The sequence below is a fragment of the Platalea leucorodia genome (genome assembly GCF_965183815.1).
Source record: "Platalea leucorodia genome assembly, chromosome: 6".
NCBI classification, from domain to species: domain Eukaryota; kingdom Metazoa; phylum Chordata; class Aves; order Pelecaniformes; family Threskiornithidae; genus Platalea; species Platalea leucorodia.
Window position 1 is genome coordinate 69,822,656 of NC_138828.1, and position 16,349 is coordinate 69,839,004.

Consider the following 16,349-nt stretch of genomic DNA (forward strand, 5'->3'; position numbering starts at 1 on the left):
TAGATGGTTTAGTCTGTAGTTTGATTTTTAATTATTTGCTCTATATTGATTGCAGTTACTGTGTGATATCTGCTATTACCACTATTTTTGTCTGAATTGCAGGCCATCTACTATGAAATCGGTTTTATAGTCTCCGCAGCCTTGGGATTGCTATTTATTTTGTTACTGCCTCTTGTGGGACTTTGCTTCTGTATGTGTCGTTGCTGTGACAACTGTGGTGGGGAAATGCATCAAAGACAGAAGAAAAATGCTGACTGTCAGAGGAGCTGTTTTGCAACATTTCTTTTTGTTGCTTCTTTAATAATAAGGCAAGTGTAATAAAGAGAACAATATGAAGCTTGGTATAGCACTAATTTTGCAGTGTCATATGACAAGTAATGTTACTGTATTAGCCTACAGGTGCAGAAATTATTTTATTAGACTAAGTAATATTATTGCTTATTAAAGAAAATGTGACTGCATTATAAAAATGCTGCTACCGTTGCTATCCACAGGTCATTATGTACTCACTTGAGAGGAATATAGGTGTGAAACAACAAAAAAATTAAGCTTGAATTTGGCAAATGAAGTTTTTGCCAGTCTCAAAATGGCAATTGCAGAATGTTACATTAAACTCGTGAACATAAGATACTGTGTCCTATGTTCAATTACAATCCCATAGAGAACATGAGGTACAACATAACCCTTTGTTCTTGATGGTGTAGTGGTGGTGAGAAAAGCAATTGTGTAATCCTTCAGTATTTGCTGTCCTTCAGATGTTCTTAGTAGCTGAAAATAATGGGTTTTCTTTTGGTCACTGAGTTGTTTAAATCATGCATGCACTCACTGTAAAAATCCCAGAGTCTGGAAACATTTTTGTGCTGTTAGTGTTAGGGGCATACTCCTGTTCCGTGCTGGGTGTGTAACAGGTGATGAGGGACTACAATCCAGACTTGACTTTTCCCTCTAGATGCTTTCAAAATACATTGTTTGCTTTCAGGTTTTTATTTTCCTTCAACTTCTTTGTATTTTCACCTGCCCGCTATCCGTATTCTGTGATTATATTTAAAAAAAAAAAAAAAAAAATCAAGTCTTTCGATCTATACTGTGTGACTGTTCAGTCAGGTGGGACTCACTTTGTCACTTCACTGTAATGTAGAATTTTTTTTCTTTTTACTACTGTTTGTCATGACAAATCGAGACCTTGCCTACGCTCAAATGTAGACCACGCTGATATCAGGTATGGGAACATGCTCTTTTCTCCCAGGCAGCACTAACAAACATAACACTGAAGTATTCTGAAGACCAGAAAGCCGAATGGTATTGTAGGTGGTAGGTGCATCCCTGCCATGATGATAGGACAAAAGTTCTTCGTAGTACAATGGTGCCTCAAAGAAAGCAAGTTATTACATTACCTCTCAGCATGCTGAAACTGAAGGTAGCTCACAGAGCTTGCCAGCTGTCTTTACACCACATTGCAGGATGCTGTGTTGCAGGACGGTACATTCTGGTTATAATGGCTAAGGAATGTTGCCGGTCAGCAGAGAAATTAAGAAATTGTCCCCCTTGTTGGTCTCTAACTTGTGTATTTGCTGCCAGCTATTCTTGTGATATTAAGCATACCCAGCATTGGCAAATGCTTCTTCCCAGGTCATGATTGGGAGATCAGTGATCCCTAGTGACATGCTTTGCAGGACTAGGGAAACTGCCTCTGTAACTCATCCTTTTTTTTCCTTTTGTGTAAGACATCAGGAGTATCGGATGCTTACCCTAAGGGACAGGTTGGCCTGAGCTCTGTCTGCAGGTTTCCACAGGTGGAGATAATCTCGAATGACTCCCTGGCTAAGTCTCTAATGCTGTGAGTGCTGTGCAAGGCAAGATAGGACTTTACAGGGCTAATATTACTGACCCCTGCCTGCCTGAGTGCTCAGGTCTCCAGTACGCCTCCGTACAAAGCAGGATTCTGCTGCCCTTCCTGGATCATCTTTCACAAGGGAAGAGAAGATGCCGTGCCTGGATCTATTTAAATAGATGCCCATGTCAGCTTGCTTACTGCTATGCTGAAACACGAAAGGACAGTCTTGTTGGTAGCCGTCGCCCCAACAAAAAAACTGGAGAAAGCCTGAGATTTACTTACAACTCTTTCTCTATTTCTTATACTGTACTCAGACTAAGTCTCTTTGTGGTTTTATTCTCTACTTTTCCCCCAAGTTACCATGCAATTTCAGCTTAGGTAGAAGATTTACCTGTAGTTGTTCTTCCAAAAACCACACATCTCAAGGACTGTGCCACAGCTGCACACATAAGCTGTGGCAATAATCAAAAGAGTTTAGTCCTGTGCAACTAAAATGCTTATGGCTACTTGCAGACAGAGCCAAAAAACAAAAACTTGAATGATCTCCACTAATACAGGGTTACATCAAGATGTGCCGTGAAATCACTAAGGTGGGTCCTCTCATTGTTCAGGTATAGTTTAAAGTTCATGCAGCACTGAGGGCCTCCTCCTTTGGGAGTATGTCTCCCAAACCCCTGCCAGGTGACTGGAACACTTCGCCAAGTGCTGTGCCACTTCAGAAGATGCATTTAGCAAGGCACGCATCCATCAGAGTACCCCGAGCCCACATCTCTGCCAGCGGAGCGTTGCTTTAAAGGCCCTCCAGTGGAATGTACCTGCAGACAGCTGCTGGAGGGAACGGGAAGGATTTCTGGGGGATAGAGTTCTTCAGGATGTACCATCTAAGTGTGTGTTCTGCATCTCCTCTCCCTCTCTCTTGCAGTGCCAGCTGTTCTGGGATTCTCTCAGTCAACAGATCAGAACTTTGAAGAGCAGGAAACATAAGCCATTTTTCCTTTTTTCTTTTATTTTTTTTTTTTCTTATTTTTTCAGTCCTTGGTATGAAAAGACAGGTCCAAGCTCTTTCCTTGGCTGGGAAAGACAGGTCAGATGCATGGTAGAGAGTATTAGTAGGGGAAAGACTCCGAGCATGGAGCTTGCAGTAGATTGAGTGTATATAGGTGACAGCTCTTGAAAACTCTAGTAACATGGGGATGGCTTTTCTGTGCGACAGCGTGCAAGTTCACACTGACATATATATGCTGATAATGTAGATTTTAGATTTCAGCTAGTAGATTTCACTCACGAGGAACATTATTTATTCTCACTTTTCCACTGATACAGTGCTCTGGTAATAAGAATGAGGTTTTACTACTAAGTTTACTGGAATTACATGTAAAGAAAACACAAAGATGACTTTTTTTAATTTGTAAAAGAAGTTATACTTAGATGTGCTCTCTGAAGGTGAGGCGTACGTGGGAAGTATGCTTTCCTCAAGGAGGAATAAGAAGCAAGTCAGAAGTCTTGTGATTACATACACAGTTGTTTAACTTAAAATGGATAGGCCTTAAGCGTGTCATTTCCAGTAGATGCATTTTGTGTTTGATACATTTTTTTGCTAGATTGAGTCAGAAATACGTGGTATTTTTGGCAATTCATAGGTTTTATACAAGAATGTTGTCATACAAAGTAGGATTCTATTGCTAAAGAGCACGAGATGTAGAAATAATCTGTCAAATAGGTAGCTGAGTAGGTTTGATATTCCAAATATATAATTAAAACAATTATGTGCTTTTCTTCAAAGGTTAACTGAGAGTTTAGGGACAGAGAGCTGCTATTTCATTTTATTTCCTAGTCATTTTCAAGCTTAGGCAAACACGCATTTTCTCTGGGAAAGAAATGTAATTGCAATAATTAAAAAATGTAAAGACAGCGAAGAGACATTGGATTTTTAAGAAAGTGTACGTTGCAATACCAAATGTAATATTGGTGGTAGAAAGTGTCCTGGCCAGTAGATAGAAAAACACATAGTCAGTTTTCTGTCCTTCCAAGAGAGCTTGTGTTGTCTACAACTTCAAGAAAGAACTTACGTTATTGTGTATGAAGCTACGGAAAGCCAAGTCTGAAGGAAGGGAATGATACTTGGTATCTTGGCAAGTACCTCATGCAGGCTTCATAGAAGGCCTCTTGGCTTTGCAAGATTGGTAATGCATGTTGTTCAGAACCTGGGAATCAACATTATCTGGAAGAATTGGTGTAAAAGTTGGTACAGAAATCTCTAGTCCATTATTTTCTTAAATTCATTAGCTAGTAGTGAGGAAGGTGGCATGTCCCCAGTATGTAAATCTGTTCAGGGTTTCTGTTCTGTGACGGGAAATTTTTTGCATGCACAGCTGAAGGAAAAGCTTGGGTCCCTCCCTGCGACTGGATTAGTAACATTTGTATTGGTCTGTGAAACCTGACGAGAAATTGAGTGTGGAATATCTGACTCCTGAAGAGACCGTTTAAACAGTTCTCTAATCTGTTACAGAAAAGGCTTGTCCTTTTTATTCCTGCTTTATGCCTCTCTCCTTGTAGCTGCTCTGAATGTTGACTCAAGGCTCAGTTATAGAACACATAGATTTTTCCTCTCTCATGTTGTGTATTTGTTTAGTTACATTCAGAATGTAGTCACAATTGTTCCGAGTGGCCTGTCTGCTTAAAGCACCTCCGCTATCTTGTTTCCTCCCACTCCTTCTATTTAGTAGACTGAAGAGAAAAATGATCGTGCTCAAGTCTTACAAAGTACCATTTTGTTAGCTTCCAATTGACCTTTCTGCTCTGCGAGCATAACACTGAAAGGACATAAAAATGCTGGCTGTCCAAAGAACAAGGATGTTGTTATAAACTCTGAACCTCAGAGTGGTACACAAATGTTTACCTTTCCTGATAGCTTGAGATAGTTTGTCTTCTGATTTAAAAAAAAAAAAAAAAGTTTTAAAAACAATTACCATCACTGTAGAGTGAAAAGAAATAATATATTGCATGTGTCCAAAATGAAACCGCTTACTTCTGCTTATGTTGAAAGTTACTCAGTCTCTTGGCATTTTATGCATTGTGAGTTCTCATTCCATGGGTGGTAGCTGATGGTAATGGCTGTTCGAGTGTTGGTCATAGTGGAAATAAAAGTATGGCATTTGCTGTTAGTTAAATAAGGCGTAAGATAAATGGTGGTGTCCCTTCATTCATTAGTGACTTCTGGGAAGGTAGTTAATAGCCAGTTTTGAAGACATAGCTGTGAAATTTTGTGTAGAGAAGCAACCTCTGTGTCAAACTCTGTCATCCTCTTCTGAATTTTTCTGGATATTGAGAAAAATGTTAGTGAAGCAATCCTAATAGACCAGCACCTGTGGTGTATACTCTTGCATCTTTCCCTCTCTGAAATCAGAATTTTCCTACTGAGAGTATTTGTCAGAGCAGCAAAAATTCTTGTACTTGAGACCAGTTTCGCCAGGAGAACAAGCCCTTGCCTTGTTGGGAAAGCTAAAATAGGAAAAGCAAAATGAAGATGAAGGTTTGGATTTGGATCACTTGTAAGAGGAGACAAGTATCATCAGGGTGTTTCCTCCTGTCTTGCCAGGATATGCAAATCATGTTACTCTTGGTACCCATTTGCTCTCCACCATCTCATTTCTCATTTATGTGGCTGTATTATGGCTTCCTTTGAACATACATTCTTTGGAGCAAGAATTACACTTACCTTATGTATTGTGCCCAGTAGGGAGTCTGTTATGGGTTTTCTCTAAGTCTTATTTAAAAATATTAGTATTTAGGTCTTCTTGACACCTCAGCTCAGGCAGCTTGACAGTCTGGGAGGAGTAAAGTACCGTTTCTGTTAGTGACTCCCTTCTCCTGTCATTTGGATGTCCGTAATGGCCTTTCAGGGTGGTGCCTCTCTAGTATTGAGCTGTTGTACTACAATGCAAAATAAGAGACTGAACAAATGTGCCATCCAGGAATTCCCTGTAATGCACCTGACTGCAGCCTCTAGGCAGTGTTTGCCCTTTAGGGATGTGTCATGCCTGTGTTGAGTGGATCTGTGCTGTCTACCGGTTGAATCTGTGGAAAGTTAGTGCTTAACCCATCAAGTGGGTTTGTAGTCAGCCTGCCTTTGAAGCTATTACCACCCCAGTGGTTACTCTTGATTTTTCTGGTGCTTGTCTGAAAGGTTAGCTGTTGTGCATGCGAGATGCTTAAAAACAAAAAGTCATCCTTCTGTTTAAGTCTATTTTATACCTAAACTAAACAAAAATCGAAGGACTGTGAGAGACCTTTTGAAGCCTCTCATAGGACTTTTAGTTGCCTTTTTACTTACTGTTTGTGCAGATCTGCCGTGCTGTAATTAGAATTTTACAGTGGGGAGTGATCAAATAGAAGACAATCAGCAGTAGTGGGCTGACTGGAAGTCTAGGTCACTTCCCATGTTTTGTTTTACTATCAGGAAATGCTTATATATTATTTTAGCATTAATAGGGACTATTCGTGTGCATTTAAAAGATCTGTGCAATTACGTAAATAAATTGTGACATTATGAATAAATGTTGCAGAAGTTTTCAAATGTAAAATATTTCTTTTTACAGTTACTTTATGAGCATTTGCTTGTAGCTGTGTCAAGGTTAAGGTTAACAATACTTGTAAAAGAGCCTAACATTTCTAAGTCTCGTACAATTTACCTAGGCTATACACATTTTCTAACAGTATCAGTGCAAATGGATAGGTAGCTGTATGTTAATAACTTCTGAAGACTTCGGGTTAACATTGCTTTTTCTCTTCTTTTTTTGAATTAGTAGTACAATATTGGCCCTTATGGCTAATTCCTCTACTCCGCCTTGTGGTGCACGTGAGAACTTGTAGTAAGAAAAAGAGAGTGTGTAAATTTATGGAGACCTTTATTTTTATAATGTTGGCTGGTTTTGCTGTAATTTTTGGTTCTGTTTTATGTCAGAATGGGCATTTACAGTAATAAAGAAATATCTATTATCTGTATTTTTTGTAGTGTTGGAGTACTCTGTGCATATGCTGCCAACCAGCATTTAACTAACCAAGTCCGAGGAGCAAAGAAACTGGTTAACAGTAATTTTAAAGATCTGAAAATTTTCCTTAATGACACTCCAGCGGTAAAGAATTTTTTGTTTATGGGGAATGGGGGTGGGAGGGAAGAGGTGTAAATAAGAAGTATTGCAGAAAATCATTGTTTCTATTTGGTATAAATCACACCTGCAGTATTTTGTTTATTCTTTGTGTGTCAGTCTCACGAAGTAGAATAAATGATGCAAGGTAAGACATTTTCACGTAGCAGTAAATGTTTGGGAGTTATCCTGATGGGTCAGCATTCTTTGAGCAACTTCTGAGCTGTACTCCTGGAGTATGCCGCAATGATGCTTGTCAGCCCTTTTCCTCCTACTGAACTAGTGTAAATCGCTAGCAGAAGGTGAATCGTTTGGAAAAAATAAGGTTTTAAGAGGAATACATACAAAAAAAAGATAGTACATGAAAACTTGGATTCCTTGTTGCTCTTTCCTGTTTTCTTGTATTTTGAACTTACTTGTATGTGCTCTGGGAGTGAGCTACAACAACTTCTTTTCCAGAAGTATTTTTGACTGTTTTTTCTTTAAACCAGTGTCATACTGTGCTATACTGAACAGCAGAGATTCTCTCCTTTCTACTTTCAGCCTTTCCTTAAAGTTCCAAAAGCAGTCCTCTGCGTATCTTTTTTGCATTGAAAGAAAAAAAGAAATGCTAGTAAGGAAGACTTGTAAACTTTCCCACGTACAAATTGCAATTCTTTATGGATTAGGAGGAAGAAAAGTCCAGCAGTCCTATTATCTTGGCTTTCATTAATTTTAATTAATTAAATTTAATTTAATTAACGTGTTTGACTTGCACATGGCTGATAAATCAGAAATAGGTGGAATTTACACAGCTATGTGGGATCCATGAGTGTGGTAGCGTACCAGTCACAGTAACTCTGGGCTCCCATAACCTATGAGCTGTTTTTCTGCTGACAGGACTGTAGGAGAACAGGAGACATCTGGGGGATACCATTAAATGTTTCCACATTTGGAGTTGTTCCCTATACAATTACTCATTTGCGCACGGTGTTGTGACAGGCCGGTGATGGAGGTATATGGCAGGAAGCGGAGGCCGTGCCAACAACCTCTCTTGAAACAGAGTGCCTTTCGTCAGCCTGGCGCTGACTCGGCGCACAGAAAGACGTAATCCCGTTGCATCAGAAACCACTAGACTCCCCTTCACAGCATGCTGAGTGCCGACAAGAGGAAATGCCGGAGTGGAAAATCTATGCATGTAGAAGTAACTATCTTAATAGAGAAAAAAAAATAGACACTGGCTAAAAAGTTAATAAAAACGCCTGAATTATTGAATTTAAAAGTGTCAGGATGTGAACATTTGTGCCAGGGGTTCCTCAAAGTCTCAGTTAGGTAGCAGGTTTTTAGTTTCTGTGCAGGATTATTAATTTTTCTTTTTTAGACTTGATGGCACTTAATGATGCAGTCATCAGATAAATCTTCTAAGACATTTTGACAGACAAGGTACATGGGTATCAGGTATACACACACATTTGCAAGAATTTCTTAAGGATAGGAGAAGACCTCAGCCTCTTGAAAAGTTGTAGAATCCATCTAATGGGCTATTAAGCTCTGAAATCCTAACTGATGTCCTTGACTCATCAGTATGAGGTGTACAGCATATAAGAGCATTTGTAAACAGAAGTCACATGCTAAGAATTAATGTCATAGAAGATTTGCAGACTATAGATAACACTATTAGTTATACAGAATCGCCTTTTGTCTGTGACATTGATGGAGACAATGGAAAACCTGTAGCCCTGCAAAATTATAGTCCTTAGGTTACCCTAGGAAGGCAAAATAAACAAACAAACAAAAGTATACCTATAGCCTTCTTAGTAAGAAACTCAGTTTTCTTCTCCTTTTTTAGAAAAAGGAGATCTGCCTCATACTTTGTCATTTAATTACATCCACTGCCATATGATCAATAGGTTGGTTTGAGGGTGGTTTTTTGTCTGTTATTTTTTTCTTTACTCCATGGAAAGTTTGAGACTGCAAGCCAGCTACTCTTTGGTACACCTTTGAGTCACGTTTAAAGTTGGAATCCCATTTGTCAAGTGTGTTAACCTTTACATTACTTTAACTCAATTGGGGTAGGATTTGTAATGTGTTATTTTAAACACGCAGAAATCACTGAAGGTTATTTAGTGTCTTTTCAAAATTAGTATAGCAAGATTTCCACTTGGGGTGGTTCTTTGATAGCATTTTGTCCAAACCCAGGATCTGGTGATAACTAAGTTGCTGTTTCATATTGTTACGGTGTCTTGGTAGAGCCCAAGTTATGACTGGGCCAAACACATTTGCATTAAGACGGAGCAGCCAGCTCCTTTCTGCAAGGGAAGCTCTGAGAGGCTGCTCAGATACAAGCCAGTCTCATTGGTGAATTGCTTCAAAATTACCACCCCATCAACTTGCCACGTGTCTCTCCGTGAAGAAGGAACTAATACCAGTAGAAAATCAAATAACGGAGATGAAGACATGCAAAACCTTATTGGCCTGACTGATTTGAAGCCTTCATAAGGCCGCAGTTCCTGCTACTTAACACTTTTAAGCTGAATCATTTACCCCAGAGATGTTCCAATTAAGTAGATTTCCCAGTTAAACACATCTTTTATTATGTGCAGTTCTGCCAAGCAAGGTTTTAAAATACTTAGTTAACTGAAAGCAGTACAGAGCCAGGATTTTGGGGGTTTGCACAAATATTGATTGTTTCCAAGTGGCAGTTTGACTCATTGTTTAAAAGCATTACTTTTCTCCAATTATTTTAATAGGTTTTTTATCATCTTCTTTTCAGCAAATTGACTACTTGGTGAGCCAGTACAACACAACTAAGGATAAAGCACTCTCTGACCTAAGTAGTAAGTACTTTGACTTAAAGGGGGTTAACGATGTGTATTTAAAGACTTCAATAAGATGATGTAAATAGCTCATAATGCAAAGTGAAATTTTATTTATGAGAATATGGTTTTCCAGCAGAAGTGCTGTTCTCAGTGGTAAATGAGACCAAAACCTAAAATTCTTTTCACATAAAATGTCTCAGAGTTGTTGTAATGCATATTATTTCCTGAAATAAAAGTATTTTATTAAATTGCTTATACAATAATTCAGGCTAATATTTTATTTTCCTTTTTATAGTTCAGTAACCACTAATATTTAATGCTTTTTTAGACTATTATTCCTCAGTTTTTAACTGTGGAGCCAAAAGTCAAGGAGCAGAGCTACTAGCTCTTTTGATGGGTCCAGCAAGTGAGAGATCTCAATATTTGTTTATTTTTGTTGTTATACCTTTGTCCTCTACTCAGCTAGAAGTTGAGGTATAAGCTTATCTTCTTTCTAAAGCTGCTTAACGTATTTGCCATTTCCGAATGAGCAGTTGAAGAGCAGGAGATAAAACTTGAAATACAACTGCTGCACTTTCCCCTTCAGCACAGTTACAATACGAGGTGTCACCTTTTAAAGCTCTCAGTAAACAGAAACAACCAAACCACTGATGGTTATTTTTGGAATGTAAGCATCGCTTTCCAAAACTCATAATAATAAAGGGCTGACCGTACTCAGTGCAGATTAGGATTCAAGATGCACTGTTAGCAGGTCTTAACAAATGTGTACAGGTCTGCATTTCAGACTGAAGTGAAATACAGAAATACCAAAACTGATCTTAAACAGGATTGTTGCTCGGATCAAACTATGCAACTGGTGGCAGCATGCCACTTGTCATGAATTGACTTATTGTGCCCAGAATCTATGCTTCTGTCTAGGTTTAAAACATATTTTAAAGGTAGTTTTCAGTGCAGCCAGCTTGGCATACCCTGAGGTCAATGTGTCTTGGCTACTAAAGCACATTGAATCTGGTTGCAAAAGTAGTAGTAGTAGCATCTGCCTACTTAATTCTAGGCAGGAACACTCTGGTCTAAAAAAAATGTGTGTCATCTTTAAGTCTATAATAATAATAGTAAATAATAATAATAATAATAATAATAAATTTACATCTGCATTTCAAGTACTAGCTTGTAGCTTCCCAGGCACTCCAAACGAAATTTCAAATTAAATATTTATTTGTTCTCAATGCCAATTTAATATATTAGTTAACAGGAACATAGCTGGATCTGTGATTAGAGCGCTCATCAATAAATAAAGATAGCTTTTATTTTCTTGAAATACCAGAATTAAGTGTGTGACACCTGGGGACAAATGGATTTCATTCTAAGGGAATCAAGAGTAGCATAAACCTCGAGAGAAATGTAAATGAGTTCAGTTTGCCCACCCTAAGGAAATGCTCAAAAGTGTTTTCTGCTTGATAGAAGTTCTCATCCCAAGCCAGACATGACAGTGCTGACAGTAATGGATGCTTCTGTACCATGCAGTATTCCCATCTCATCAAGAGCAAAAGAACTCAAAAAGCTGTTTACCATGATCTGAAAATGGAGGGGACCCACTGACTACCTAAAGGATATGTTACATTAAGATGCTTCACCAAACTCTGCTTGGCATTCGTCTGTGTTCTTGCTGAACTAAGCTTCATTTCTGTTTGTGGGTAGTGAGGTGGGAGGGTTTGGAGGTGGGGATGGCAGTGGGTAAGCATGAAGCCAGTGCTGTGAGCATCAGTGCTGAATGCACTGCGTGAGGGGGCAGGGACTGGCAGGCATGTGCTTGACATGCTTAAGGGATTTCAACAGAGATGGCTGGCAGGTCTGGCTTGTGGGTGACCTTGACATTGCTGGATACATGGGGAACAGGAGAAAGGAAAAGAATTAATTTTCTTATTTCTCTTGCACTACAAAAACATAGTGTGTAGTGAAAGAGTATACCACAAAATTCCTGTCCAGATGCTGGGCCCCTTTAAGATAGATTGTGGAGAAAAATCTGTTTCCAAAAAAGTAGTAAATGCAATGAAATACATATTTTGGAGTTTGTTGAAATGTTATGTGTCTTTACCTATATGGTCAAGTGCTAGTGAATATTCTCTGCCATATTTTGATTTACTGCTTTCATTTATAGGCCTATAGCTAGCTAAAGGAGAACTGTGTTCCTGCGTTATCTTCTGTCACTAAGTTCTGACTGTCAGGCCTTAGAGAAATTTTAATAATATATGTATACTTTGTTAAGTAAGAGTCTGACAGCACCTATGCTAAGCGGTAGTTTAAATTGAACTAGTGTGTAATGGATTTTTTATCTCCCCATACTACAGATGTTGGACCTTTGCTTGGAAGTAGAGTTCAAGAACAGCTGGGAAAAGAAGTGCGACCCGCACTTGATGCAGTTCTGACAATGGCAGGAGGTAAAGATGTACATATTGCTGTACTAATGTTCTGTTGCCATGGTGAGACAGGCATCATCTTTCTAGTGCACAGCATGGGATGGCTTTATGCAGTACCATGATTCAACTTACCATTTTTCTACATGCCTTGATGTTTCTTTTGAACTGAGAATTTCAGGTATTTTAAGGTTTATAAATATATTTAAAAAATAAATCAAGATTTATGTGCCATTGTTGATACCTAGTTTCAGTAGTCATTGAAGAGAGATGAAATCCGAATTCCCTGCTCCAGGTGGTTGTCCTTTTCCATTGAATGTAAGGGAGACTAGGAAAACTGCTTTAAGACCTGTCCATAGGTCTTTGCAGGTTGGTCTTCAGCAGGTCAGGGAATGAACATACAATGGCCCCGTCCTGTACACTGCCAAGCCTGTTACGAGAATGCTAACCGTCATTTCTTCATTGCATCTTTGAGTTTAGCATTGCTCGTGCTTAGTTCTGTCTCCCTTTAAAGAAAATACTCTATTATTATTTTTCCCATTTAAGTTTTTTTTTTCAGGAATCAGATACAGCTTGTAGAGCAAAAGGAAAGGCATCCGTGAACTTGAGTCGCTTTGTTTTTTTTTACCCATAAATTCTTTCTCATTCATTCGTCATCATTCTCCTTTTTTGTTTTATTTCTCTTATTTGTCTTGAAGTCAAAGTGGAAAGGGCTATCAAAGGTAAAAAATACATAAAACCTTGTGTTGTGTGAAGTGCACTTCATTTTTGTAACTTGTGTATTTTTAGTTGTGTCTGTGTGGGTTTTTTGTCTACTAAATACTTGTTCAGTGGTTGTTTTTTTGGTTTGGTGTGACTGGGATGAAATCTAAAGCCAGACAGTGTTGAATCCTCATTGATGCATGCTAATGCAACATGATCTCTTTCCCTTTCATCTTGCAGCTACGTAATTTGTGAGTTAGATTATAACTAAAATACTGAAAATACTGTTTTGTGGATAATGGGCTTTCTTTCCGTTTCTGACGACCAAGTGTTAAAGTTCTTTACTGAAACCACTGGGTAAGGAGACGTAGGGAAAGGGTAGAAAAGAGTAATCTGGGAAGTGGATAGAATCTCCATAAAAGTAGCCTGAGCACATTCATTTGTTTGTAGGAAATCATAAGTGGTGTATTTTTATGTACAATAAATATGTATTCTGTGCTAGAGGGTTTTTCTGGGAGGGAGGCAGGGTTATTTAAATCAGTATTGTTAAGAATATCATAACATTTACACATGTGCACTTTCTCTTCACATCTGTAGCTATAGACTGGTTTCTAACTAAAGTTTTTTTTAAAAAACTTTACATCCTTGCAGCCATCAGAGAAACAAAGGAAGCACTGGAAAACGTGAGCGTCTCTGTAGAGGTTCTGCAGGAGGGAACAGAGAGGCTTCATGCAAACTTGACAGATGCTAAAATGCATCTAGGCAACACCCTCAATGATTCTGCATGCTCTGCAGCTCAGGCTGCCTCAACTTGCAATATCATAAGGAATTCATTAAATCAACTGAACATCAATGCCAATTTTAGTGGGGTAAGAGAATATTTTTCAGACTTTTGCAGTGTGATTGCCTTGAACAAGCCCAGTAGTATCTCTGCAACTTAATGGCTCAGTGTGTGCTGTCACTTGTAAGATAAGTGACCTTCCCTTATTCTGTGTTTCGGGGTAATTCCAATCACTGTTTTCCTCTTCTGTGTAGAAGAGGATAAAGTGTGTGTCAAGCAGCTACATTAAAGTGATGCTCTGGGCAGTGAAATAATCTGCCCTCCCCAAAATACGGAGGTTAAGCTTTACTTTTGTACAGCAAAGGTTTCAGGAATGTGCTAGAAAGATTCTACTAAACACCGCCTTTCTAGTTTCTTTACCCTCTCTCCTGTCTTTGAAATATTTAGTAAATTAGCAAGACTACTACTTTGATGTGACTCAAGAATGCTTTTTGCTTCCTAGTTGCCGGGAGTGAGCTCACAGCTTGCCAAGGTCAATGACGTCCTTAAAATAGACCTTTCTAGTCTAGTTCAAAAGGTATGTTTCTTGACAGGCTTATAAACTGTTAATTAATAAACAGGGATGCTTACGTATCACTTGTTTTCCCTTGGCTTTCTCAAGCAGAATTCTCTTGTTCCCGCCTCATCCTGGCTCGTGGTGGATCTCTCTCCTTATTGTTCCATTGTTTTGCCAAGATTTAATATTTGGAAGTGTTGAATTTAGTGCTTTATATCCCCAGGATACTACAGATCAAAAATGTATTGCTAATTGTCTGCTCGAAAGAACAATCCTTAAAAAACCAAAAAGGCAGAAACATGGACCTACTAGCATGCTCTCTATTTTTTGGTTCAAACTACAGAAAAAAAAAAAATCCATGCTCTCCTAATTGTTGTATTGTATTCCAACTATTTTGAAATATGTCTTTCAAATTCTTTATTGTGTGTATTTGATACTAAATCTGGTGCAATGGACCTAATGTAATTGCTGTTAGTATTTTTGCAAGACTATCCACAAAACACCATGATTTTCACCTAGAAAAAATGGCTTAAGTTGAGCAGTTTAAAAATCTAGTAATCTGAAAACGTTTGCTAGGAACAGAAGGCATTTTCTCAAACCAGAGGCTGTGTATAGGGGGCTCAGACCCCTGCCTGCTCCTGAAGTGATCAGGCCTGCAGGGAGTAAGGCTTCAAGCATCCACTGCAGTGGCTTCTCCTTTCTGTCCAGATGAGCTGCTGAGCTTCATCCCCATGGTTTACACCTTTCCCCTTCTCACTAGAGAAAGCACTGCAGTGTCTTTGGAGGCAGGTGGATTTCATTGTTTGTAACATGTGTTTCATGTTAAGAAGGCATAGAATTGCAAAGCGGAGGTGTTTGACTGGTACACAGTAACTGCTTTCACTTAGTGAGTCTTCCTAAGTGCGTTCTCAGTTTTGTATGAGATAGATCTGACAGGCAACGGTACTATAAAGTTTGAGATGATTGTGACTGATGCATGTATATTTAAATGTAGATTTTTTTTTTCTGTCCCCCCCCAAGGAATATCCTGGAGAGCAAACTGAATCTGAAATATGCTTGTGTTCCTGTTTTGCTTTGATGTTTTCTAATGTGCAGTGATAAAATTGTATTTACTGTAGTGTGACGCCGTATGTTTTAGCATGTGTATACTTTTAATCCTTGTATAAAAGGAAAACAATTGCAATAAATTCGGCAATGAGAAACTTCTTATAATTTTTCCAACTTACATTCTTAGGGTTATGCAGCATTTAATGATACTCCAGACTTAGTGGTGAATCAGACCAGGAACATTTTATCAGGTGAGGACAAACTGTCTTTTCACTTTGATTGTTTAATGTTGATGTTGTTACATCACTTACTGATGTTTTTGTTTTCTTTTATTGATAATATATTTTCAGGGCGAAAGATCATTAAAAATGGAAATGTAAAACTTTTTTTTTTTTTTTTTTTTTTTTTAATTTGGTCCCACAAAAAACCATAAAAAGCAACTGTGTCTTAATGAGGACCCAAAATTAAATCAAAAAATAGACCATATGGTATTTTATGGAGGAGTTTTATTTGTTAGGCTTTTTACTGCTCAAGTAATGAGAAATCTTGGGATCCCAACTGCGCACTGACACTTTATCTTTATTTGGTTGAAGAGTTAAGTTTCCTTGACCAATGTGTCTATGACGTATTTAGGAGTGTGATGTTAAAAAAACTAAACCTGCCTGTTGCTGTACTAAAATGTAGTGCATGGCGAAGGGGAGGTAAAAATATGCCTTAAGGATAATTTAAATGTCTGTCTTAATTGTTTTGTTACTTGCACTTTAAACTGTTACTCTTTGACAGTACCTGGACACTTGACATTTGAATAAAATGTGGTATAGTGTATGTATACTAATCTGTTTTAATTTTTGTTCTTGCATTGTGGACCTGTTCTGCATATATAAACAGCTGTTCCTTGTAAGTTTTTCTGGTTTTTTCACCCCCCCTAGGCAAAATGAAACACAGTATGTATACAGGCATAGTACACTGTGTGAACTTGCCTAAAATAAGCCAGTTTTCTAAAACTGACGTTACGCTTTTTATTAGGAAATCTAGCGCAGATTTACTCATTTTCGGTATCTGCTGATATG

General features: G+C 38.4%; 1 protein-coding gene across 1 annotated transcript in view; it reads left to right on the forward strand.

The window, feature by feature from the left end:
* The window catches only part of PROM1 (prominin 1), a gene marked incomplete at its 3' end in the record, with an annotated part of 57,357 nt that overhangs the window by 22,508 nt on the left and 18,500 nt on the right, over positions 1 to 16,349 (forward strand). Inside the window, exons 4-10 of the mRNA XM_082315243.1 lie at positions 103 to 314; positions 6,849 to 6,969; positions 9,734 to 9,797; positions 12,128 to 12,217; positions 13,547 to 13,764; positions 14,179 to 14,253; positions 15,467 to 15,530. Coding sequence (XP_082171369.1) covers positions 103 to 314; positions 6,849 to 6,969; positions 9,734 to 9,797; positions 12,128 to 12,217; positions 13,547 to 13,764; positions 14,179 to 14,253; positions 15,467 to 15,530 — 844 coding nt within the window. The remainder of the gene's footprint in view (positions 1 to 102; positions 315 to 6,848; positions 6,970 to 9,733; positions 9,798 to 12,127; positions 12,218 to 13,546; positions 13,765 to 14,178; positions 14,254 to 15,466; positions 15,531 to 16,349) is intronic.